Raw genomic sequence first — 20065 nt, 5'->3', positions numbered from 1 at the left:
GTTGTTTTATCAACAAACCAAACAAGAAGAAAAGACAACTAAAACAAGCACTTAATAGCAAACAAGGGAGAAACCACCTTCTTCATTAAACGCACTAATGACATTTCAGACAGGAATATTTATTTCCAGTAAAGAAACAGAATCATAGTGAACTAGAAGAAAAAATGTTGTCACTGTAAAAGTTTGTCTCACACTAACGACTTTAAGTCCTTATAAATAACTCATAATAACATAAACTAGTAATAGGTAAGCCATCATTAATTCTGTTATTTTGCTAGACTTTAAGATATTAGACTTTATTTTAATAATAAGTATATGTTTCAATATGCCTTATCTTATCTTAAATGAATTATATGAAATATTTACAATTGTTGATTTGTTGATTTTAAGGCAAGCTATATCTGCACAGATATCCTCACAACAGGGAAAGTGTCTCACATAAATATTTTACTAAAGTTTGAGTGAATGTAGTTACAGCTGATGTAGTTATTTGTAGCTAACGCAAGGTGTCGCTATTTTCCCCAACCGTTCTTGTAAAGCGCTAAAGTACACTTCACAAAGTTTGTCCTTTTGCGGATACCGTAAACGGAGTAAAAAGATAAATCATGGCGTCCGACAGCGACAGCGATGAAGATTTTGTGACTTACGGGACTCCTTTGGAACCTTTGGAAGAAGGTGGGGTGAATTTTATGATCTCGGTCATCTGTTTACTTGCATTTAAAAAATCTCCCAGGTGTTTAAAGCAAAGCGTTACTAGCTGCGCCGTTCGCAGCGCTACTTCACTGAGTTCAGCTAACGAGCAGCTAGCTAAGCGCAATCATAGCCTCCTAGTTTGAAACCCAGACCTCATTCAAAAACCCTTTATGTTAATGTTGCTGATTAAAGTAGTTGAACATAACTACTGAATACAGTGCCATTTCTCATCTCTAAAGTTTCAGCACTATCAGGTCTTCAGTTCGGCCTCAAAGTTGTAGAGAAAGCTGCCATTTATTTTTTCCCCTTCAAATCTGAAGCTGCAGTGTGTGTGATTTGTGTGCTTACTGCGGTAAAGACTATACTGTGGCTTTGTGCGACATTGTGTGTCTTAAATATCGTTACAGGATGTAGATTATTTTTAGTGTATTTAATGCGGGAAAACAAAAAGAAGAATATCAGTAAATGTCGTTACTAGTTGGAGGAAAAAAGAAATTGTATTACACAGACTCTGATGTAGTGGTTAACTCATAGCGCAGTGTGAGCCTACCCTGGGCTCCGGCGGTGGACCCGCTGGTTCTGCATGGTGCTGGGCTGTGAGCGCGGGTCCCACTGAAGGATATTGGACCTTCCAGCCACCGTCATGAAGTCTTTTTCTGACTGTTTGGTCAGAAACATGCAAACCGGTAACCAGCTGAAGGTCATCTTATAGCAGAGCTCATCCTGCTCCTCACACAAAGGAGCAGATGCCGATCTTGGGTGATGACCTTCTACGGCTCCATCTCCTGGTATCTCCTCCACATTCTTGAGACAAAGATGATACACATGGAGGAGCCATCCTGGAGGAGCTGGACTACCTGTGCAACCCAAATAGGATACAGACACCATCTCAGGCTGCCAGCAGTGACAAGTGGTGATCATCGGTGACGCTAGCAAAAGAAAGAGGAGAGAGCAATGGACTGTGCCCTCATCTGCTTTTTGGGGGGTTGTCTTGTTGTTGCCTTTGCTTCATTTTTGACCAGTGTATAAATCAGCAATAAATTACTTCCAAATCCTTATAGTTTACTACAACCTCTGTTTTGTACAGAATTGACAACAATTTTAAATGTTTTCCCATTTCAATGTTTACCATTTAAAAATTGCCGTGTTTTCACAGACGAGCCGCTGAAGAAGCCCGTCCCGCTCCACGATCAGACAGTCAAAGATGAGAAGGGACGATATAAGAGGTTCCACGGAGCGTTCACTGGAGGCTTTTCAGCCGGATACTTCAACACTGTCGGCTCAAAAGAAGGTGAGAGACCTCCTGTAGAGTTCACACATATTTTAGTTAATGTGATATTTATGGAGCGCTGCATGCAGACGTGTAAGGGGAGGTGGTGTCCCCTCATCGTAAAGCTAACGGTGTTTGGTTCAGTCCAGCCTCTGATTTTGAAGTTGGCTTTAGAGCAGACCTGGCTGCTTTGTAGCTGCGTGTTGTTTTCTCTTTTTTGTCCTCCACTTTTGTTCCATGTTGCGATGCTGGCGTCCGTCGCAGATGTTGTTCTGCAAACAGTGAAACCGCTTTTTCAGCTCAAGCATTTTAATTTTGATTCCATATCTTGACATTTGGCGTCCCCGTGTCTTTTTAGGCTGGGCCCCGTCAGCCTTTGTGTCGTCACGGCAACAGAAAGCTGAGAAACACCATGCCAGGCCAGAAGATTTCATGGACGAGGAGGTACAACCACCCAGAGAGAGGGGAAGGTTTTTTTATTCACATGTAAAAGAAAATCTGGGACTTTATCCAAATAACGTCAAATACCCTAAAATATCAAATAACATTTTATACGCTTCTGTCAGAGTAGCTGTCTGATGTCTGGAAATCATCTAAAGCTGATTTTATAGCTTTTACGCTGCAGCGTTTGAGTGCTTGGTCTTTCCGGTATGCAGAACATGTTTCAGAAGAGACGTGAGGAGGTTTGAGGTTCAGGTTTAGTGGAGCTGATGCACATCGTTGTTGGTGTTTGTCAGGATTTCAGCGAACACGGCATCGCTCCCAGAGAGATCACCACCAGTCAGGAGTTCTCGTCCAGCCGCAGAGACGAGGCCGGAGAGAAGGCGAGAGCCATCAGCGCTCAGGCGGCTCTGATCCCCGGAGACACGCTGCTGGAGGAGCTGATCGCACCTGCCAGGTAACTGCTGCCACACCCACATCCCACCAACTGTGTCCCAGCAGCCTGCTTCTGCAGCACCATCCTTCCCTCTTTAACAGTTTGCAGAGTGAATTTGCTCTGAGGTGTGTTTGTTTTGTCTCTCAGGTCTTCCATCGGGGTGGAGCTGCTGATGAAGATGGGCTGGAAGGAAGGTCAGGGCGTCGGGCCTCGTGTGAAGAGGAAAGCTCGCAGGCAGCAGATGGGTAAGTGTGTCATCTTTACAGGCACAAGGTTGCTTGACCAATAAGAGAAATTCAGGAGTTTGTAAAGGGTAAAATAATCCCTGTGACACTTGACTTAGGGCGTTTTCACACCTGTAGTTTGCTCACTGTGATCTGATTCATGTGAGTTCGGAAACTTGAAGCTTTTTCCCGTCTTTGATGTCTTTTCACACAGAATAAACTGTGTCAGTAAAAACCATGTGAGCACATTCACTCTGAGGCTGCCGATGAGGAGGTGGAGTTAGCTTTGGTGTCTTGGATCATTTAAAACCAGAACTTGAAAAAATGAAATACTGAATCAGTCCACTCAGCGTCTCAAGTGAAGATTCGCAGCAGCTTTGATGTTTGATGCCGGTTTTTTAAATTCTGTTTTTCCTACTTCCCCTTATGCTGTGTTTCATTTCAGCATGAATCCTGTATCTGTCTGGTGTTAGTTATAATGTGTAAATACTGACACTTTGTCCTCCTGACAGACGGTGGAGGTAAAGTTTACGGCTGCACGCTGCCCCCTGCTGGTTCGGAGGAATCGGAGGTGAGTGCGGCTGCTTAGACAGAATATTTTAACACAGAACCTGATGGAGGACGATCTAAACTGAATCTGAAATTCATAATGCATGCTGCATATTTTCACCTGTGCGTGCATGAAATCTCTCTGCCTCATCAGGATGACGATGAGGAGTTTGCCCCAGAGAACGTGACCTTTGCCCCGAAGGATGTAACTCCGGTGGACTTCAACCCTAGGTTGGGAGTTCAGGGTTTGGGGTACCGCGGTCTGGACCCGAGCCTGGCGTTGCTGGGTCACGGCACGGCTGAACACATCGATCTGTTTAAACCTCAGTCTGAGACGAGGAATCGCCTGTTCGGAGACACAAAGAGCAGCTCGAGGAGAGGAGGAGTGGTCGGACAGGTGAGCCCACAAAACCCAGAAGTGTTTTTGGTTGTCTTTTTTAAATACAAAGTGTTTGGCTGCTGACCTTTGACCTGCAGGCCTTTGGCGTGGGTGCGTTAGAGGATGACGATGAAGACGTGTACCACAGAGACTCCATGTCCAGATACGACACAATCCTGGGAGAAGAGGAGCCGGGCGACAGCCTGTACGGCTGGACGGCCCCGCAGCAGTACACTAAGAAGAAAGGTAATGCTTCCTGGGAAAACCTGGAACGTTCCAGGCATTTTTTAAACCAGTCATTAAGCTTTTTCACACAGAGAAGCTCTTTGTCAGTCAGCCTTATTTTAGAGCAGGGAAATCATTTTTAATACTTTCTCCACCAGAGAGGTGTATTTTTTAGTTTTTTTTAATTATTAAAGAATAATGTCTCTCTCTCTTTTGTCCATGAAAAACTGAAATGAAAGCATTCATGAAGTAAGATGGAAAATTATTTGGATTTTTTTTTTGCTTCCAGTCAGAAGTAAAGATGCTTCGTATCTCGGCAAAATCCTGGAAGGATTCACTCTGGCACAGAAACCCCTCGAGGAAAAAACAGTGAGGAGCTTCAACATATCTGATCACGTGTCCTCATCAGTACCTGGACACACCCCTCATGTTTCTGTATCTCTCTGTAGATCTTCCCGCCTCCCTGTCTGCCTCGCGATTATCGTCCAGTCCATCATTTCCGTCCTTCGGTCGATGTTTCGCATCTTTCCGGGGTCAGCCCCGCGTTGGCCGAGGCTCTCCGGGTGTCCAAAGGCCACATGGTCAAAGAGGAGCCCCAGCAAGCAGGACGCCACCAGCTGGACTCTGGCCAGAGGAGGGCGCTGCTGGGAGAGGACGCCCTGCAAGGTAAGAGATGGCTGAAAAATGAAGCAACCACAGAAGTGCAAAAAACAACAAATGAGGAAAATTAAAAACGGTTGAAACTATATGTAGTTTTTCTAGATTAATTAAAAATGTAGGATAATCAGGACATCGTGTCCCATTCTGATGGCGAGTGCGTTAATGCTGCTGGTGATGTTTTCCCAACTTCATCCCGATCAGGTCCCAGTTCGGTCATGGAGCTGCTGAGGCCCGAGGACAGGCAGCGCCTGCTCAGCTTCCGCAACTCCTCTAACCCGCCCTCGGCCAAAACCTCCACCCCCGTCTCTGGTCATGCCTCGCAGACATCAGGGAAGTCTGCACAAGTGCTGCCTGCCTCCTCCGGCCTCCAGCAGGAAGCTCTGGCAGCGTGGAGAGGCATCCAAACATCGTCACAGACCTTCAAACCATTTGAGAAAAACCCCAGCAAGCAGGCACGCTACGAACTCTACCTGAGCCGTCTCAAGCAGGGAGACAATGGTACGAGGCTCCGCCCTGCAGGTCCCATCATGCACTGCAGGATCCTTTGATATAGTTGGTACAGTTTTAGTTAAACCACAAAAACCATCATTAACCCTCTGGGGTCGACAAACGCGTCGGCGCGTCAAAATCACATGACCAATTTAAGACGTCACAGCTACAAGATGCAGCGACTCTGAGTCGCCATTTCAACTTGGGTCGAAAGTGCAGACTTCAAACTATATACCAGTTTTTGAATTGTGTCGATGGGCCACGTAAAACCAGAGTTATGATAAAAAATACACGTGATGTTTTTTTCTCAACAAAACAGCGGCGTTTACAGCAGGAAGAACGGTAAAAACGGCGTTTTCTACAGACAGCGCTCGCAAACACTCTCCGCTTACGAGTGAAGAAAGAAAAAACACCCCTTCCCTATTTGATGTTAGAGTTTACCATGTCAGCCAATCAAAAAAATGATATGGTAACATGGGGCACTTGGTTGCTTAGGGAGAAGGGGAAGATTTAGGAGTGACACCTGTGAGAGAGAGAGCGAGTTTTCATATGTGAGACATTAGTGACGTTTAGCGTGTTTGGAGGCTGTAGTTAGTGTGTTGTGTAGTTATTGTCTTGTATTGTGTGTCAGTTAGACTGCTGAATGTCACATTTGCTCCAAAAACGCCACCAAAGGCAGATTCCAGTGTAAACGCTGTTCCCACATGGAAAACGGGACTGATGCTCCTCCTGCTGTCAGACCTGCAGGTTTAGGCCGGGGCTGTTCTCCTCTGTCTTATACTGAACACAAACTATTTTTTTGGACTGGCACAAATAATTTGTGTCTTCTTATTTGATGCAGCACAGCTGATTGTTCTGTAAATAGATTTAAATGGTTATATAAACGCCTGAGGCCTTGGCTGCATTTTTAGGTGAATAGTACCATATAACTTTGTTGTTTGCAAATCTTGTGCATAATTTTTAGAAATGTACAATTTCTATTTGCATTTCAAGTTATGAAAATGATTCGTTAAACATGTTTGTGGGTTTTACAGTAAAAAATAACTTTTTTCTACTCGGATTTTGAATTATTTGTCTGAATTTAGATCATTTGTTCTAATATAGTTTGCCAAAATGAAAAAATAACTCAAATTTCAGATATTTGAGGTTGTGCTGAAAATAATGATACCAAACAAGGCAAGATAAACAGTTTTTAACGGTGAAATATAGAAGTAAAATCAAAAGTAGTCAAAAATGGCCAATTATACCCTGGACCCCAGAGGGTTAATGCTCCTACGTGTCTGAGCACGTGCGTATATGTGATTACTGGCTAACACAGACGCTGGATTAAAGCTCCCACATTAGAGACCGCCTGGATATTAAAATGTAAAAATCTTCTGTGTGTCCCTCAGACGCTCTGGAGCAGAGTCTAGACCCGGGAATGACAGAGTGGGAGCGCAGCCGGGAGAGGGAGGAGTTTGTCCGAGCTTCTATCTTGTACCGGCCCACCTCCTCCTCGCTGTCCTCCCGCTTCACCAGAGCCAAAGACCAGGAGGACGATGACAGCGTGGAGGTCAGCCAGGACCAAGAGGTAGGACGCCACCTGGTGCTGTAAAAAACCACACCCCTACACTGCAGGTAAGCTCAGGAGTCACTGATGCTTTCTTTTGGTTGTCAGGGAGACCTGGATGACAAACAGTCTGCAGTAAAGATGAAGATGTTTGGAAAACTGACCAGAGAAACGTTCGAGTGGTATCCTGACAAACTGCTCTGCAAAAGATTCAACGTGCCCGACCCCTACCCCGGGTACGGCACACAGATCGGACTGAATCAGCTCTAAACAGAACGTCGAGGTTAAATCCAAACTCTGCTGAGCTAAAGTCTCACTGTGATTGGTCCTGCAGGTCCGGTATTGTGGGTCTGCCCAAAGTGAAGAGAGACAAGTTTTCAGTCTTCAATTTCCTGACTGTGACTGAGAGCAGAGAGGCTGCAGGTAACTTCATTCACACACAGGAGGCGCTAAAGAGTTTTAACAGGCAAGCAGTAGAATATTCTGTAAGAGAACTTTAAGCCCCTTTTCTTGTTTCTTTAACTTAAAAGCTTGTTTGAATCCATGTTGTCTTTACTGCCACCCACAGCACCCACCTGTAACAATGCTCGGTATTATTTTAAACATAAAAGATGTTCCCAGGTGTGCTGAGAGGGAAGATCAGACCTTCAGTATCAACTTTTGCCTGCTTGGCTTGTTTCTGTCGGCCACACGAGCAGCTGTCAGTGCACGAAGCAGTTAAGCAGAGTTAGCTTTGACAGCGAGACGTGAGCGAGCTCCCAAGCTCCATTTACACATCGATGAGCCAAAGCGAGTAAATGTTTCTGACTGCAGCAGCTTTATCACATCCTGCCCTGTCACAGTCACACTAAACCTCAGTAAAGTAGACAGATTTTTTTTTCAGCACAAATGAAAGTTAAATGTGTTTTTAAAACTCAAGTAGATGAAAACTGATCCGAACTCATTTTTATCAAAGAATATCTCAGTGTGACTGAAGAGTTATGTAAGAATTTATTTAAATGTTTTAAGGATTAAATCTGCTGTTCCTCAGACTGAGGTTTGTTAACCAATCAGGATTTATTTAGGATAAAAAAAGTAAAGACAGGAAAACTGAAGTGATTGCTTTTATTAAATTGATACTTTCTTTCCGTTTTTTTCCTCCATGAATTTAAGTTTCTTTGTAGCCTTAACACAAATTTGATGTTTTCTTAGTTTCCGTTTAACACCACAGTGTTTGTGCTCACAGATTAAGCTCATTGTTTCTCTTCAGCACCTCCAAAACCTCCAGAATCCGGGAAGAAGTCCAGGTGGGATGTCTCTGAGCAGAAGGTGGAGAAGAAGAAGGAGGACCCGCTGGGTGAGCTTCTCAGTGCTGCACGCAACCAGACCGAGACCAAAGTGGAGCACACCCCCACGCCTGCCTTACCTGCTTTACCTGCCTCAATCAGCAGCAGCGATCAGGCTCCAGGAAGCAAACCGGAGGTAGTGAAAGAGCAAAGTGTCCAAACCAGCAGGCGAGGAAGTCCTTAAATCTAAAGAGTTTATCCTTCCTTCTACAGATAAAGTCATCAGAGCAGCAGAGCTCAGAGCAGAAGAAAGAAGGTGATGAAGAAGAGGAGGAGGAGGAAGAGGAGAGCAGGCCTCCCATGGATCTGTTTAAGGCCATCTTTGCCAGCTCCTCTGATGAGAAGTCCTCCTCTTCATCAGAGGGGGAGAGCAGCGATGAGGAGGAAGAAAAGGTGACAAAGGAGGATGAAGGAAAAGTGGACTCGGAGCCACTGAACCTCTTCAGCATCCCCACCTCCTCCTCAGCCACCGCCTCCTCCTCAGCCACCGCCTCCTCCTCAGCCACCACCTCCTCCTCAGCCACCGCCTCCTCCTCAGCCACCACCTCCTCCTCAGCCACCGCCTCCTCCAGTCACCAAGCAGGTACTCTGAGTTTGCTGAATCACCTTAACCTTTCCTCTAATCTCACGTCCCTGTCGAGCATAACTCTGTTAACTCTTTTCCTCTCTGCTCCTTCAAAAGCAGCAGTTTCCACTCAGGCCTCCGAACAGGAAGAGGAGGAGTTTGGGCCGAAGCTGCCGCCTCCCTCAGCTGCTCTGAGTGAGTGTCACCCACCAGATCAACAACAGACAGCTCAAGTTTATTCACCGTGACCCAGTCACATGGTTTCCCTTGCGTGGACATTGTTTTTATAGATACAGCAGTCTCTCTGTGATCAGCTCAGCTGGGTTACATTCGTGTGAATCGATCCACATTCAGTGTGTAGAACTAGAGCGTCTGTTCATCGACGCTTTCACTGCTCCTCTTCTGCTTCTACTTCATTAAGTGCATCCTGCTTCGTAAAAGCGTTGCTGGAGGATTAATAACCTCTGCCTGTTGTTCCTGTGTTTAGTCAGAGGGGGCGCCGCCTCCATGTGCCCTCCAATCAAGGAGGTTAAAACGGGCAAGAAGAGCAAAGAGAAGAAACACAAGAAAAAGAAGCATTACAAACACAAGAAGGAAAAGAAGGTAGAAAACGAAGAATAAGGATCAGATCAGATAAAATGGCTCCTTCCTCACGCTGAAGCTGTGACTTCTTTTTTCTTTGCAGAAGAAGAAACACAAGAAGCACAAGCACAAAGAAGCAGCCGAAGAAGAGCAAGGAGGAGGAGCCGGCGAGCAGGAAGGTGAAGACGGACAGGTGTCGACAGACGAGCTGCTAAAAAGGTCAGAGGTCACCTGTCAGAGCATCGAAAGATGACCCTGATGGAGTGGGAGACATTTGGAAATTAGTTTGTTATAAAGTGCTGATGTAAGTCGGAAGCTGTGTATGCAAAACAATCATTATTAACAATATTTAGAGTTTTTTTCTCTCTTTTTTTTGTTTCCACCAAAACGTTTTAAATCCGTAATCCATCGCTCACCGACAGAAACGCACTGCGTTCAATTAAGAACATAGTTTGTTTTCATCTGCTCTTCTGATTCTGATATCATTTTTATTTATCAGATCTCTTAGAGGGGGGAGTGTTGTGTTTACGTTTAGTAAACAGATGCTTTTATTTTTAAACACTGAATTTAGTGTCGTATGCAAAGCACCTCGAACCGTCTTCTTCACTGTCTGTGTGTTTGTTTTCTCTTCCAGACTAAAGAGCATCCGCTCCCATCAGATGTGGTGAATCAGTTGGAGGTCTGTCCTCTGTGAGGACCGTCAGTCAGCTGATTGTTTCACCTGACAGATTACCTGCTGTGTAGTTTTAGGTAATAACAAAAAATCTTTATAACCAAGTGTTCTGTATTTACTGACCTGCTGGGAAACCTTCAATCACACGAAAAACTGACGTTTTGTGTTTAAGTGAAGAACTCTCTCTTAAAGGAGGTGAACATGTCACTGTCACAGTCTGTTTCCATTCATCGATTGCAAACGATGAAACCTTAGGTTACACTCGAGACCAAAAAGGCCACATTGGGCAGAAAAGACGTGTAACCACGATTACTATGGAGAAGGAAAGGAACAGCTGATTTGGGTTGCTGTGGTAACATTCCTGCTGCCCCGTATAGATTCCTTCGTTACCAGTTACATTGTAAGAAGTTTATTGATATTGACACAAAGAGACAACTGTGATCTTTTAGAACTTTTGCTACATATTCTGATGATTTCAGAGACTTCTGTGTGTGACGTCGTTTAAGCTTGACATTGATATAATATTACAAACATTAATCCAAGATTACAGATTGGTAAGAAATGCGTTACAAATGGATGTATGTGTCACAATTACTGGATTCCACGTTTCACCACATCTCAGACAGAAGCAGTTCTATATTTTTTTTTCATCTTTATTTAATCAGAAGGAAAAATATCCTCATTTCCAAGAGAGACCCGGAGGAAGAAGCAGCACAAACAAGCTCTTTGTTAGCTTGTTTCACAGTTTGTGAAACTGTGGAATGAAGAATATGTTGTGTAAATGTCACTTGTGACTTTGAGCTACACAGTCGACAGGTGAAAGTAAACATGGACAAAACCAGTAATAAAAGAGTTTCATTATTCTATAAATCTTTGATCAGGATCAATAATCAGGATTTATTCATTTCAAATTATACTGTAAATCTATAGATTTAAGGCTGCAGACCCTGAATTGGGATACAGCCGGATTCCTTAAAATTCAGGAAAATGGAGGACTCATATCAGGGCCGCATTTCAAGCAGCCTTTGAATTGGGACAGCCTTCATTGCGCCGCTGTGACGTAATCTGCCTTAAGATGCGGCCTTAAAGGCTGCAGACCCTGAACTGGGATGCAGCCTTTGTCAAACACAGCTTTAAATGCAAATGAAAATGTCTCTCATACATCTTTCAGCTGTTTTACTTTAGAAAGGGAGAAAAGTTGTGCATGAGTGTTCTTGTTCCTTGTTTCATGCTCCACTGTGACAAAGTCCAGTCTGCATGTTCAGTCTGTCCATCTTAGCTTTCGAGGAGAGAAACTCAACTGTTTCTTAGATTTTCAGAGTTGTTCAGTTCATACAGGAACTGCAGCTTACAGCTTGAAGTGTTTAAAGCAGCGGTGGACAAGTCCAGGCCTCGAGTTCCGGTATGCTGCAGGAACTCGAGGCCTGGACTTGTCCTGCAGGTTTTAGATATCACCCTGTGTCAACACACCTGTATCAAGTGATTAGTTCATTCCCAGGCCTCTGGAGAACTTTAAGACATGTTGGGGAGGTTATTTAGCCATTTGAATCAGCTATAAATTATTGCTCATCAGATTCTAACAGCTAAAAACATGACTTTAACCTTAATTGGATAGACTATATCGAATATATTCGAAATCAACAATAACACTTCTCAATATTGCCAATAACAAAACTAAAAAGAGTAGGCCAAAAAACTGGGCCTATAAAAGAAGACCTGTTACAGAAGAAACATTTCAGTATAAAACCTGGTTTAGCAAATCAGAATCTACTAAACCATAAAAATAAAGATGTCTGACTGCAGGGGCTAGTTTGAATAATTTTAAAAGTCATCAGACAGAAACAGGACCTCGGAGTAAAAACAAGACAGATTCATGCAAAGTCATTTATTTCTATGGTTTCCATGAGCAAAGGAAGCACACTGTGAAATATCCATCAAATGTTTTTAATTTCATATCGTTCACAGAAACATTAGATAACACTGACAAGAGTGACGATGTCAGCACCAGATTCAAGTCAGCTTCACTTTGATAAAATCTGAAATGAATTTACAATAAATATGAAACTGGTGAACGTAGATAGAAAACAAGACCGAGGCGGTTGTCTGCTGCAGTTAACCATGTACTTTTGGTTTTTTACGGGGTGGACCAGTGTCACTGTCAGTGCCACAGTCAATGTCACCGGCTTTTTTAATCTTTTTAAGTTTTTTAATTTCCCTAAATGCGTCTGCCACAGGTTTGCTATTAATGCACAGTGCACCACCAGGCCTTTCGAACTGTGATGGTTCTCTGTTTGAGTCACCAACACACATCCAGTCTTGAGTTTCAGAAACACACCATTTGGAATGATCACTTCCATGATTCCATTTCCATTCCCATTCCATTCCAGTGTCTACTGACATGATGGTGACTAGTTCTTTGCCTTTTCCAGTTTCAGAAGGTGGATGTTTATCAGCTTTATTAGGGTCGCTGCGCCAGGTCTGGATGTATAAATTGGTATTTAGTGTGTCAGCAATGGTGACATAAAGATCTCCGACTGCAAAAGGAAAGACAAACACCAAGAAACCATCAGATAGTTTTAAAATAACAGAATAAAAAAAGAAAAGTGTTGCTTACAACAACCCTGACTCGACTTTCTCTTTCTGAGAGTTTATGGGAAATTCCAGCTCTTCTTATTTAATCATTTCTTTTACAAACATCAGACCTCGTATGATCCCTGCTGCTACACTCCCCTGCACTAACTCTGCACTGAGGCTGGGTCACGCTGACACCTTAATGAAAGGTTTCCATGGCAATACAAACTTACAGCACAACATGTGTGTTCACAGGATTTATTTTTCAGCTTCCACAACATTTTCATACCAGGATCATTTTTTAATTTTAAATGTGAGTTATTTTTAGAGTTAAAATCTAAATGAAGTAAATTTTGAACAGAACTACTCTGTAAAGTTAGATCTACTCATAACCCAGCTGATGTTTCACAGGCCAAATCATTAGAGGGTTAGAATAAAGGACTGTGTTAGGTTGGACGTTTCACACCTTGTAAATAAGATTCTCAGCTCTTTGGTGGGAAAACTACAGAAAGTCACAATTATTTCACACAGGAAACTCACAGTGTGGTTTTAAGGGTTTTTTTCTAAAACGAATGAAGCAGAAATCTCACCTTCAGGATCCCTGGTGTCTGAGGTTTGTTTAACAAAGCGTTTAAACTGCAAATTACCAGCTGACCGCAAGTCTTTGTTATAGGGCCGCGCTCGTGGTACGGTGGAAGAATCTGTGAGTTTGTCAGCATTGTGTTCTTCAAATTTATAAGCTTTGATATCTTTAAGATGTTGAGCTGAAAAACATCAAAATGAGGGATGTACATGTTACTGTGTTAAGACTTCATATACACTCTACACATGAAGAAATAACTTGGACATGCTCTTACCTATTTCTGCAGACTCTGTAGATTTCAGTGTTACACACATAAATATCTGTGCATTACGTTCCCCATTTTTAGGATAGAAATTATTGCTTTCATGAGGGGAAATTTGGTGTGCTGTGTAAAAGCCAGACTACATTGTCCTCATCTATCATCACAACTCCTGCAGAACAAGAACATGAAAGAGCACATGTCATTATTAAGAAGAGAACATCTGCTGAGTGATCTGAGAATAACAGCAGCTGTGGTTCTGATGCTCAGAGGTGAGCGTGAAGGAGAGCACATTTAACTCAGGTGTGTTTTTATTAGTATTTATTGTGTTATTTTTATTATTATTAAAAAATTATTTCTACCCACCTTTGCTGTGGCCATGGGTGGAACTTGCACCTTTTCCATCTGGTGGTGGTTGGTCATTGTATGCAATGAATCCAAAATCTGATGACTGCTTATCCTGAAAGAATCCACAAAAACATGACATAAATTATGTCTTTCCTCAAAGGGCATACACACTAATAACAGAAACTCATGGAGTTAATCTCACTTTTTCAAAGTAGGGCTTCAGGGTATTTGCCAGGACACCAGCTTGGTTGTTGACATGCTTGTTATTCCTTCTAAGGTTCTGGTTGGTTGAATCAGTGTAAACATAGTTAAACCCGTTTTTCACCTTGTACAAAATAAACCTGGTGATGTCAGAGACAAGTCAGTAAATTCAAAGATCACAATAAATGATGAGAAGCTTAACTGAGCATGGAAGAAGAAAATAACAAACTCTGTTATACCCGAGTCTCACAAGCACCTGTATGAGTAAGCAGAGATATGACTGAAAACCTTTAACTATGAATAACAGAGCCTTTTATGAATAGTATTTTCCACAGGCTTCCTCATGATGCTAAAATGTGATGAAGCTTATGAAACTTTGCAAAGTGTTTTCTTTCCATGTTTCCTCTTTTGATCAATAAAGTGAGAATAAGATGAGTGTTAAAAATAGATGTGCAGGGCTGGAGAAAGGAGGCAAGTGTCACAGTATTGTGTTGTCTTCAGTGTTTTAATGCATTAGGTATGTCTAATGTCCCTGTTTTAACTTCCCATACTTGGAAATGACGTTATTTATGAAATGGAAATATACATGTATACATGAATGAATAGCTCAAATGTTGTCTTACCAGTCTACATCTGCACCATTTTCATTTTTACAGGATATAGCGCCCTCACAATGTGAGCCAAGCAGACCAACAGTGAGGACAATCATCCAAAGGACTTCCTGAAAGAACATAATAATAATAATAAAAATCATTTTAATACATCATCTTCCCTTTACATGAAAAAAAGAATTAGCCCACTATTACAGGCTGCAGTGTCTTTACAGGTAATAACATAATTCAGTATCACAGCATGACTTGAGTTCACAGGTTATTCTGTGCTGCACCAAATGTGTCACCATCCTAATACAGACAGAAACCAACTTACCATCAGGCTGAGTGAAGAGTGTGTGAGTCCTCAGCTGAACTGACCCTTAGTTATACAGCTTAGTTATCCAGGACTTGTCCTGCAGGTTTTAGATATCACCCTTTGTCAACACACCTGTATCAAGTGATTAGTTCATTCCCAGGCCTCTGGAGAACTTTAAGACATGTTGGGGAGGTTATTTAGCCATTTGAATCAGCTATAAATTATTGCTCATCAGATTCTAACAGCTAAAAACATGACTTTAACCTTAATTGGATAGACTATATCGAATATATTCGAAATCAACAATAACACTTCTCAATATTGCCAATAACAAAACTAAAAAGAGTAGGCCAAAAAACTGGGCCTATAAAAGAAGACCTGTTACAGAAGAAAAATTTCAGTATAAAACCTGGTTTAGCAAATCAGAATCTACTAAACCATAAAAATAAAGATGTCTGACTGCAGGGGCTAGTTTGAATAATTTTAAAAGTCATCAGACAGAAACAGGACCTCGGAGTAAAAACAAGACAGATTCATGCAAAGTCATTTATTTCTATGGTTTCCATGAGCAAAGGAAGCACACTGTGAAATATCCATCAAATGTTTTTAATTTCATATCGTTCACAGAAACATTAGATAACACTGACAAGAGTGACGATGTCAGCACCAGATTCAAGTCAGCTTCACTTTGATAAAATCTGAAATGAATTTACAATAAATATGAAACTGGTGAACGTAGATAGAAAACAAGACCGAGGCGGTTGTCTGCTGCAGTTAACCATGTACTTTTGGTTTTTTAGGGGGTGGACCAGTGTCACTCTCAGTCAGTGTCACAGTCCATGTCACTGGCTTTTTTAATCTTTTCAAGTTTTTTAATTTCCCTAAATGCGTCTGCCACAGGTTTGCTATTAATGCACAGTGCACCACCAGGCCTTTCGAACTGTGATGGTTCTCTGTTTGAGTCACCAACACACATCCAGTCTTGAGTGTCAGAAACACACCATTTGGAATGATCACTTCCATGATTCCATTTACCTGCGGCAGTGTCTACTGACATGATGGTGACTAGTTCTTTGCCTTTTCCAGTTACAGAAGGCTCTCCACGGTTGCTGCGCCAGGTCTGGATGTATAAATTGGTATTTAGTGTGTCAGCAATGGTGACATAAAGATCTCCGGCTGCAAAAGGAAAGACAAACACCAAGAAACCATCAGATAGTTTTAAAATAACAGAATAAAAAAAGAAAAGTGTTGCTTACAACAACCCTGACTCGACTTTCTCTTTCTGAGAGTTTATGGGAAATTCCAGCTCTTCTTATTTAATCATTTCTTTTACAAACATCAGACCTCGTATGATCCCTGCTGCTACACTCCCCTGCACTAACTCTGCACTGAGGCTGGGTCACGCTGACACCTTAATGAAAGGTTTCCATGGCAATACAAACTTACAGCACAACATGTGTGTTCACAGGATTTATTTTTCAGCTTCCACAACATTTTCATACCAGGATCATTTTTTAATTTTAAATGTGAGTTATTTTTAGAGTTAAAATCTAAATGAAGTAAATTTTGAACAGAACTACTCTGTAAAGTTAGATCTACTCATAACCCAGCTGATGTTTCACAGGCCAAATCATTAGAGGGTTAGAATAAAGGACTGTGTTAGGTTGGACGTTTCACACCTTGTAAATAAGATTCTCAGCTCTTTGGTGGGAAAACTACAGAAAGTCACAATTATTTCACACAGGAAACTCACAGTGTGGTTTTAAGGTTTTTTTCTAAAACGAATGAAGCAGAAATCTCACCTTTAGGAACCCTGGTGTCTGAGGTTTGTTTAACAAAGCGTTTAAACTGCAAATTACCAGCTGACCGCAAGTCTTTGTTATAGGGCGGCGGTTGTTGTTGTACGGTGGAAGAATGTGTGAGTTTGTCAGCATTGTGTTTTTCAAATTCATAAGCTTTGATATCTTTAAGATGTTGAGCTGAAAAACATCAAAATGAGGGATGTACATGTTACTGTGTTAAGACTTCATATACACTCTACACATGAAGAAATAACTTGGACATGCTCTTACCTATTTCTGCAGACTCTGTAGATTTCAGTGTTACACACATAAATATCTGTGCATTACATTTCCCACTGTTAGGATAGAACTTATTGCTTTCACGACATGAGGGGAATCTTGGTGTGCTGTGTAAAAGCCAGACTACATTTTCCTTATCTATCATCACAACTCCTGCAGAACAAGAACATGAAAGAGCACATGTCATTATTAAGAAGAGAACATCTGCTGAGTGATCTGAGAATAACAGCAGCTGTGGTTCTGATGCTCAGAGGTGAGCGTGAAGGAGAGCGCATTTAACTCAGGTGTGTTTTTATTAGTATTTATTGTGTTATTTTTATTATTATTAAAAAATTATTTCTACCCACCTTTGCTGTGGCCATGGGTGGAACTTACACTATTTGATGTTGGTGGTTGGTCATTGTATGCAATGAATCCAAAATCTGATGACTGCGTATCCTGAAAGAATCCACAAAAACATGACATAAATTATGTCTTTCCTCAAAGAGCATACACACTAATAACAGAAACTCATGGAGTTAATCTCACTGTTTCAAAGTAGGGCTTCAGGGTATTTGCCAGGACACCAGCTTGGTTGTTGACATGCTTGTTATTCCTTCTAAGGTTCTGGTTTTTTGGATCAGTGTAAACATAGTCAAACCCGTTTTTCACCTTGTACAAAATAAACCTGGTGATGTCAGAGACAAGTCAGTAAATTCAAAGATCACAATAAATGATGAGAAGCTTAACTGAGCATGGAAGAAGAAAATAACAAACTCTGTTATACCCGAGTCTCACAAGCACCTGTATGAGTAAGCAGAGATATGACTGAAAACCTTTAACTATGAATAACAGAGCCTTTTATGAATAGTATTTTCCACAGGCTTCCTCATGATGCTAAAATGTGATGAAGCTTATGAAACTTTGCAAAGTGTTTTCTTTCCATGTTTCCTCTTTTGATCAATAAAGTGAGAATAAGATGAGTGTTAAAAATAGATGTGCAGGGCTGGAGAAAGGAGGCAAGTGTCACAGTATTGTGTTGTCTTCCGTGTTTTAATGCATTAGGTATGTCTAATGTCCCTGTTTTAACTTCCCATACTTGGAAATGACGTTATTTATGAAATGGAAATATATAAAATAACTGATAATAACAGTGTAAAATAGTGTTACAGTGTCTGAACATCATCTATGACTATGTTGAAACGCAGGTGTAAAAGGTACCATAGCGCAGCTTTGAAGCACTTGAAGACCAAAGTTACTAATGTATAATTCAGTATACATGAATGAATAGCTCAAATGTTGTCTTACCAGTCTACATCTTCATCATCTTCATTTTTACAGGATATAGCGCCCTCACAATGTGAGCCAAGCAGACCAACAGTGAGGACAATCATCCAAAGGACTTCCTGAAAGAACATAATAATAATAATAAAAATCATTTTAATACATCATCTTCCCTTTACATGAAAAAAAGAATTAGCCCACTATTACAGGCTGCAGTGTCTTTACAGGTAATAACATAATTCAGTATCACAGCATGACTTGAGTTCACAGGTTATTCTGTGCTGCACCAAATGTGTCACCATCCTAATACAGACAGAAACCAACTTACCATCAGGCTGAGTGAAGAGTGTGTGAGTCCTCAGCTGAACTGACCCTTAGTTATACAGCTCCACAATATGATTTGCATTGACCCATGGTCAAGAATTTTAATACCGTTGGACTTTTAAATATATTGTATTGATAGGAAAATGAATAAAAGAGGAGTTTCTTTGTTTTGTATCAGACATGACAGCAAACTTCTTTTCTTGCTGTCAAACTAAATACTTTATTAGATTTTACCCATGGATGTTTAATACAAGCATTTTTTTCCTACACTCCTGGCAACTACAGTGTTACAGTTTTTAGCAAATATTACTCCAAGTACTACAGAGCTTTATTCATCCCACAATTGTTGATTAGTTGCTTTAACAGCTGTTTTCCAACAGCTGGTTGAACTGACGGCCATCATACTGTACATGTGATCAATCGATGGTTTTTTTTGTCAGATTTGGAATCAAACAAAAGTATAAATCAAAAATCTTTTTTTCAAAAAAGACATTAAATACCACCATTGGTGTGAGCAGAGGTTATGCAAAACCTTCAGGAGGGTATGATGATATAAATGTTAGTGGTTATTGAGATGTGACCTCACTTCCTGTTTAGAGGGTTAGTTGCTGATTTTGATCAACCATAATGTATAAACATTACAGCCATTTAACACATAGACCTGTATCCCTGGTCTGTTGCCGGGTGTTTAGCCAGTCTTGTTTTATCACTCATTAGCAAAGCTGGAAAAAATCAAGACTTCACCTGCAGCAGGAAAAAGGAGACAGATTCTCTTTTTTTTTTTTTGCCTGTCCCATTTGGTTCTTTAGCCGTCAGAATTGTTGTCTGAAGACCAACAAGGATACCCGATGGATTTATTTTGCCAAATGGATCATCGTGGCATTGGCGTATTGGTCCATTTGATCGACCTTTGTTTTTATTATTTATTATATTTTATTTTCAGATGTTACAGACGGGACAGACATGAGTGAGAGATAGGAAAGGGAGAAAGAAAGAGGAAGGAAAGGAAAAACAGAAGGGGAGAGGGACAGTGAGAAAGGGGGAAAAAAATAAAATAAAATCTCCTGGATCACCTGTTGAGAGAAGAATAGAAAACAAGCAAAAAAACCCAAAGCAACATACTAAACACAACACCATCGCATTAATCTAGCTAAGTGTAAACAGCAGTAAATACTAAATATTCAATGTTGTTGTGCAGCACGCAGGACAGACAGCGCACAATGTGCTTCGAAGTAGCAGCCAAGAAAGGTGTAATTTAAGTCTGCGAGCAGTGAACACCCGTGTGCACACCTGTGTGGATCAGCACGCTTGTATTCAAATGGTTTCCACATGTAATGGTCTGCAAGAGGATGTAGAGAGCCATAGCCCCGTCCCCCAGGGCGTGAAGCAGGCATGGAGGAGATCCAGGCCCCAGACATCCAGAGGCCCCAGAGTGCGAGAGCCCAAGGAGGACCACCGGAGGGGCA

General features: G+C 41.6%; 2 protein-coding genes and 1 pseudogene across 2 annotated transcripts; 1 reads left to right on the top strand and 2 right to left on the bottom strand.

The window, feature by feature from the left end:
• The first annotated feature begins 605 nt into the window (after positions 1-605).
• Positions 606-10252, top strand: gpatch1 (G patch domain containing 1). The gene is made up of 20 exons (XM_085351272.1): positions 606-675; positions 1850-1984; positions 2322-2407; positions 2701-2861; positions 2988-3085; positions 3577-3635; positions 3768-4010; positions 4091-4238; positions 4507-4586; positions 4667-4883; positions 5079-5375; positions 6758-6936; positions 7024-7151; positions 7250-7338; positions 8165-8376; positions 8454-8823; positions 8926-9000; positions 9293-9408; positions 9491-9606; positions 10022-10252. Exons 1-20 carry the CDS (start codon positions 606-608, stop codon positions 10053-10055), a joined length of 2913 nt encoding a protein of 970 aa, XP_085207398.1. The 3' UTR covers positions 10056-10252.
• A 1920-nt stretch (positions 10253-12172) lies between these two features.
• Positions 12173-15713, bottom strand: LOC146639255 (deoxyribonuclease-2-alpha-like; annotated as a pseudogene).
• A 38-nt stretch (positions 15714-15751) lies between these two features.
• Positions 15752-18678, bottom strand: LOC146639254 (deoxyribonuclease-2-beta-like). Its single transcript, XM_085351133.1, has 7 exons — positions 18604-18678; positions 18300-18397; positions 17541-17679; positions 17360-17450; positions 17004-17165; positions 16734-16910; positions 15752-16107 (listed from the first exon to the last, which is right to left on the bottom strand). Exons 1-7 carry the CDS (start codon positions 18604-18606, stop codon positions 15752-15754), a joined length of 1026 nt encoding a protein of 341 aa, XP_085207259.1. The 5' UTR covers positions 18607-18678.
• Between the last annotated feature and the right edge of the window lie 1387 nt (positions 18679-20065).

Source organism: Diplotaxodon limnothrissa, linkage group LG1 (assembly GCF_057381915.1).
Source record: "Diplotaxodon limnothrissa isolate DT_005_m linkage group LG1, D_limnothrissa_male_GT1.1, whole genome shotgun sequence".
NCBI lineage: Eukaryota > Metazoa > Chordata > Actinopteri > Cichliformes > Cichlidae > Diplotaxodon > Diplotaxodon limnothrissa.
This window is presented reverse-complemented; position numbering and strand designations above follow the sequence as displayed.

Coding starts and splice junctions, on each gene's coding strand:
- LOC146639254 (XM_085351133.1), bottom strand. Junction 17,166..17,359: donor CACCCATGGCCACAGCAAAG/GTGGGTAGAAAT, acceptor CTTGTTCTGCAG/GAGTTGTGATGATAGATAAG. Junction 16,911..17,003: donor TACAGAGTCTGCAGAAATAG/GTAAGAGCATGT, acceptor GATGTTTTTCAG/CTCAACATCTTAAAGATATC.
- gpatch1 (XM_085351272.1), top strand. CDS start 606: ATGGCGTCCGACAGCGACAGCGATGAAGATTTTGTGACTTACGGGACT. Junction 2,408..2,700: donor AAGATTTCATGGACGAGGAG/GTACAACCACCC, acceptor GGTGTTTGTCAG/GATTTCAGCGAACACGGCAT. Junction 8,377..8,453: donor CTCCAGGAAGCAAACCGGAG/GTAGTGAAAGAG, acceptor TTCCTTCTACAG/ATAAAGTCATCAGAGCAGCA.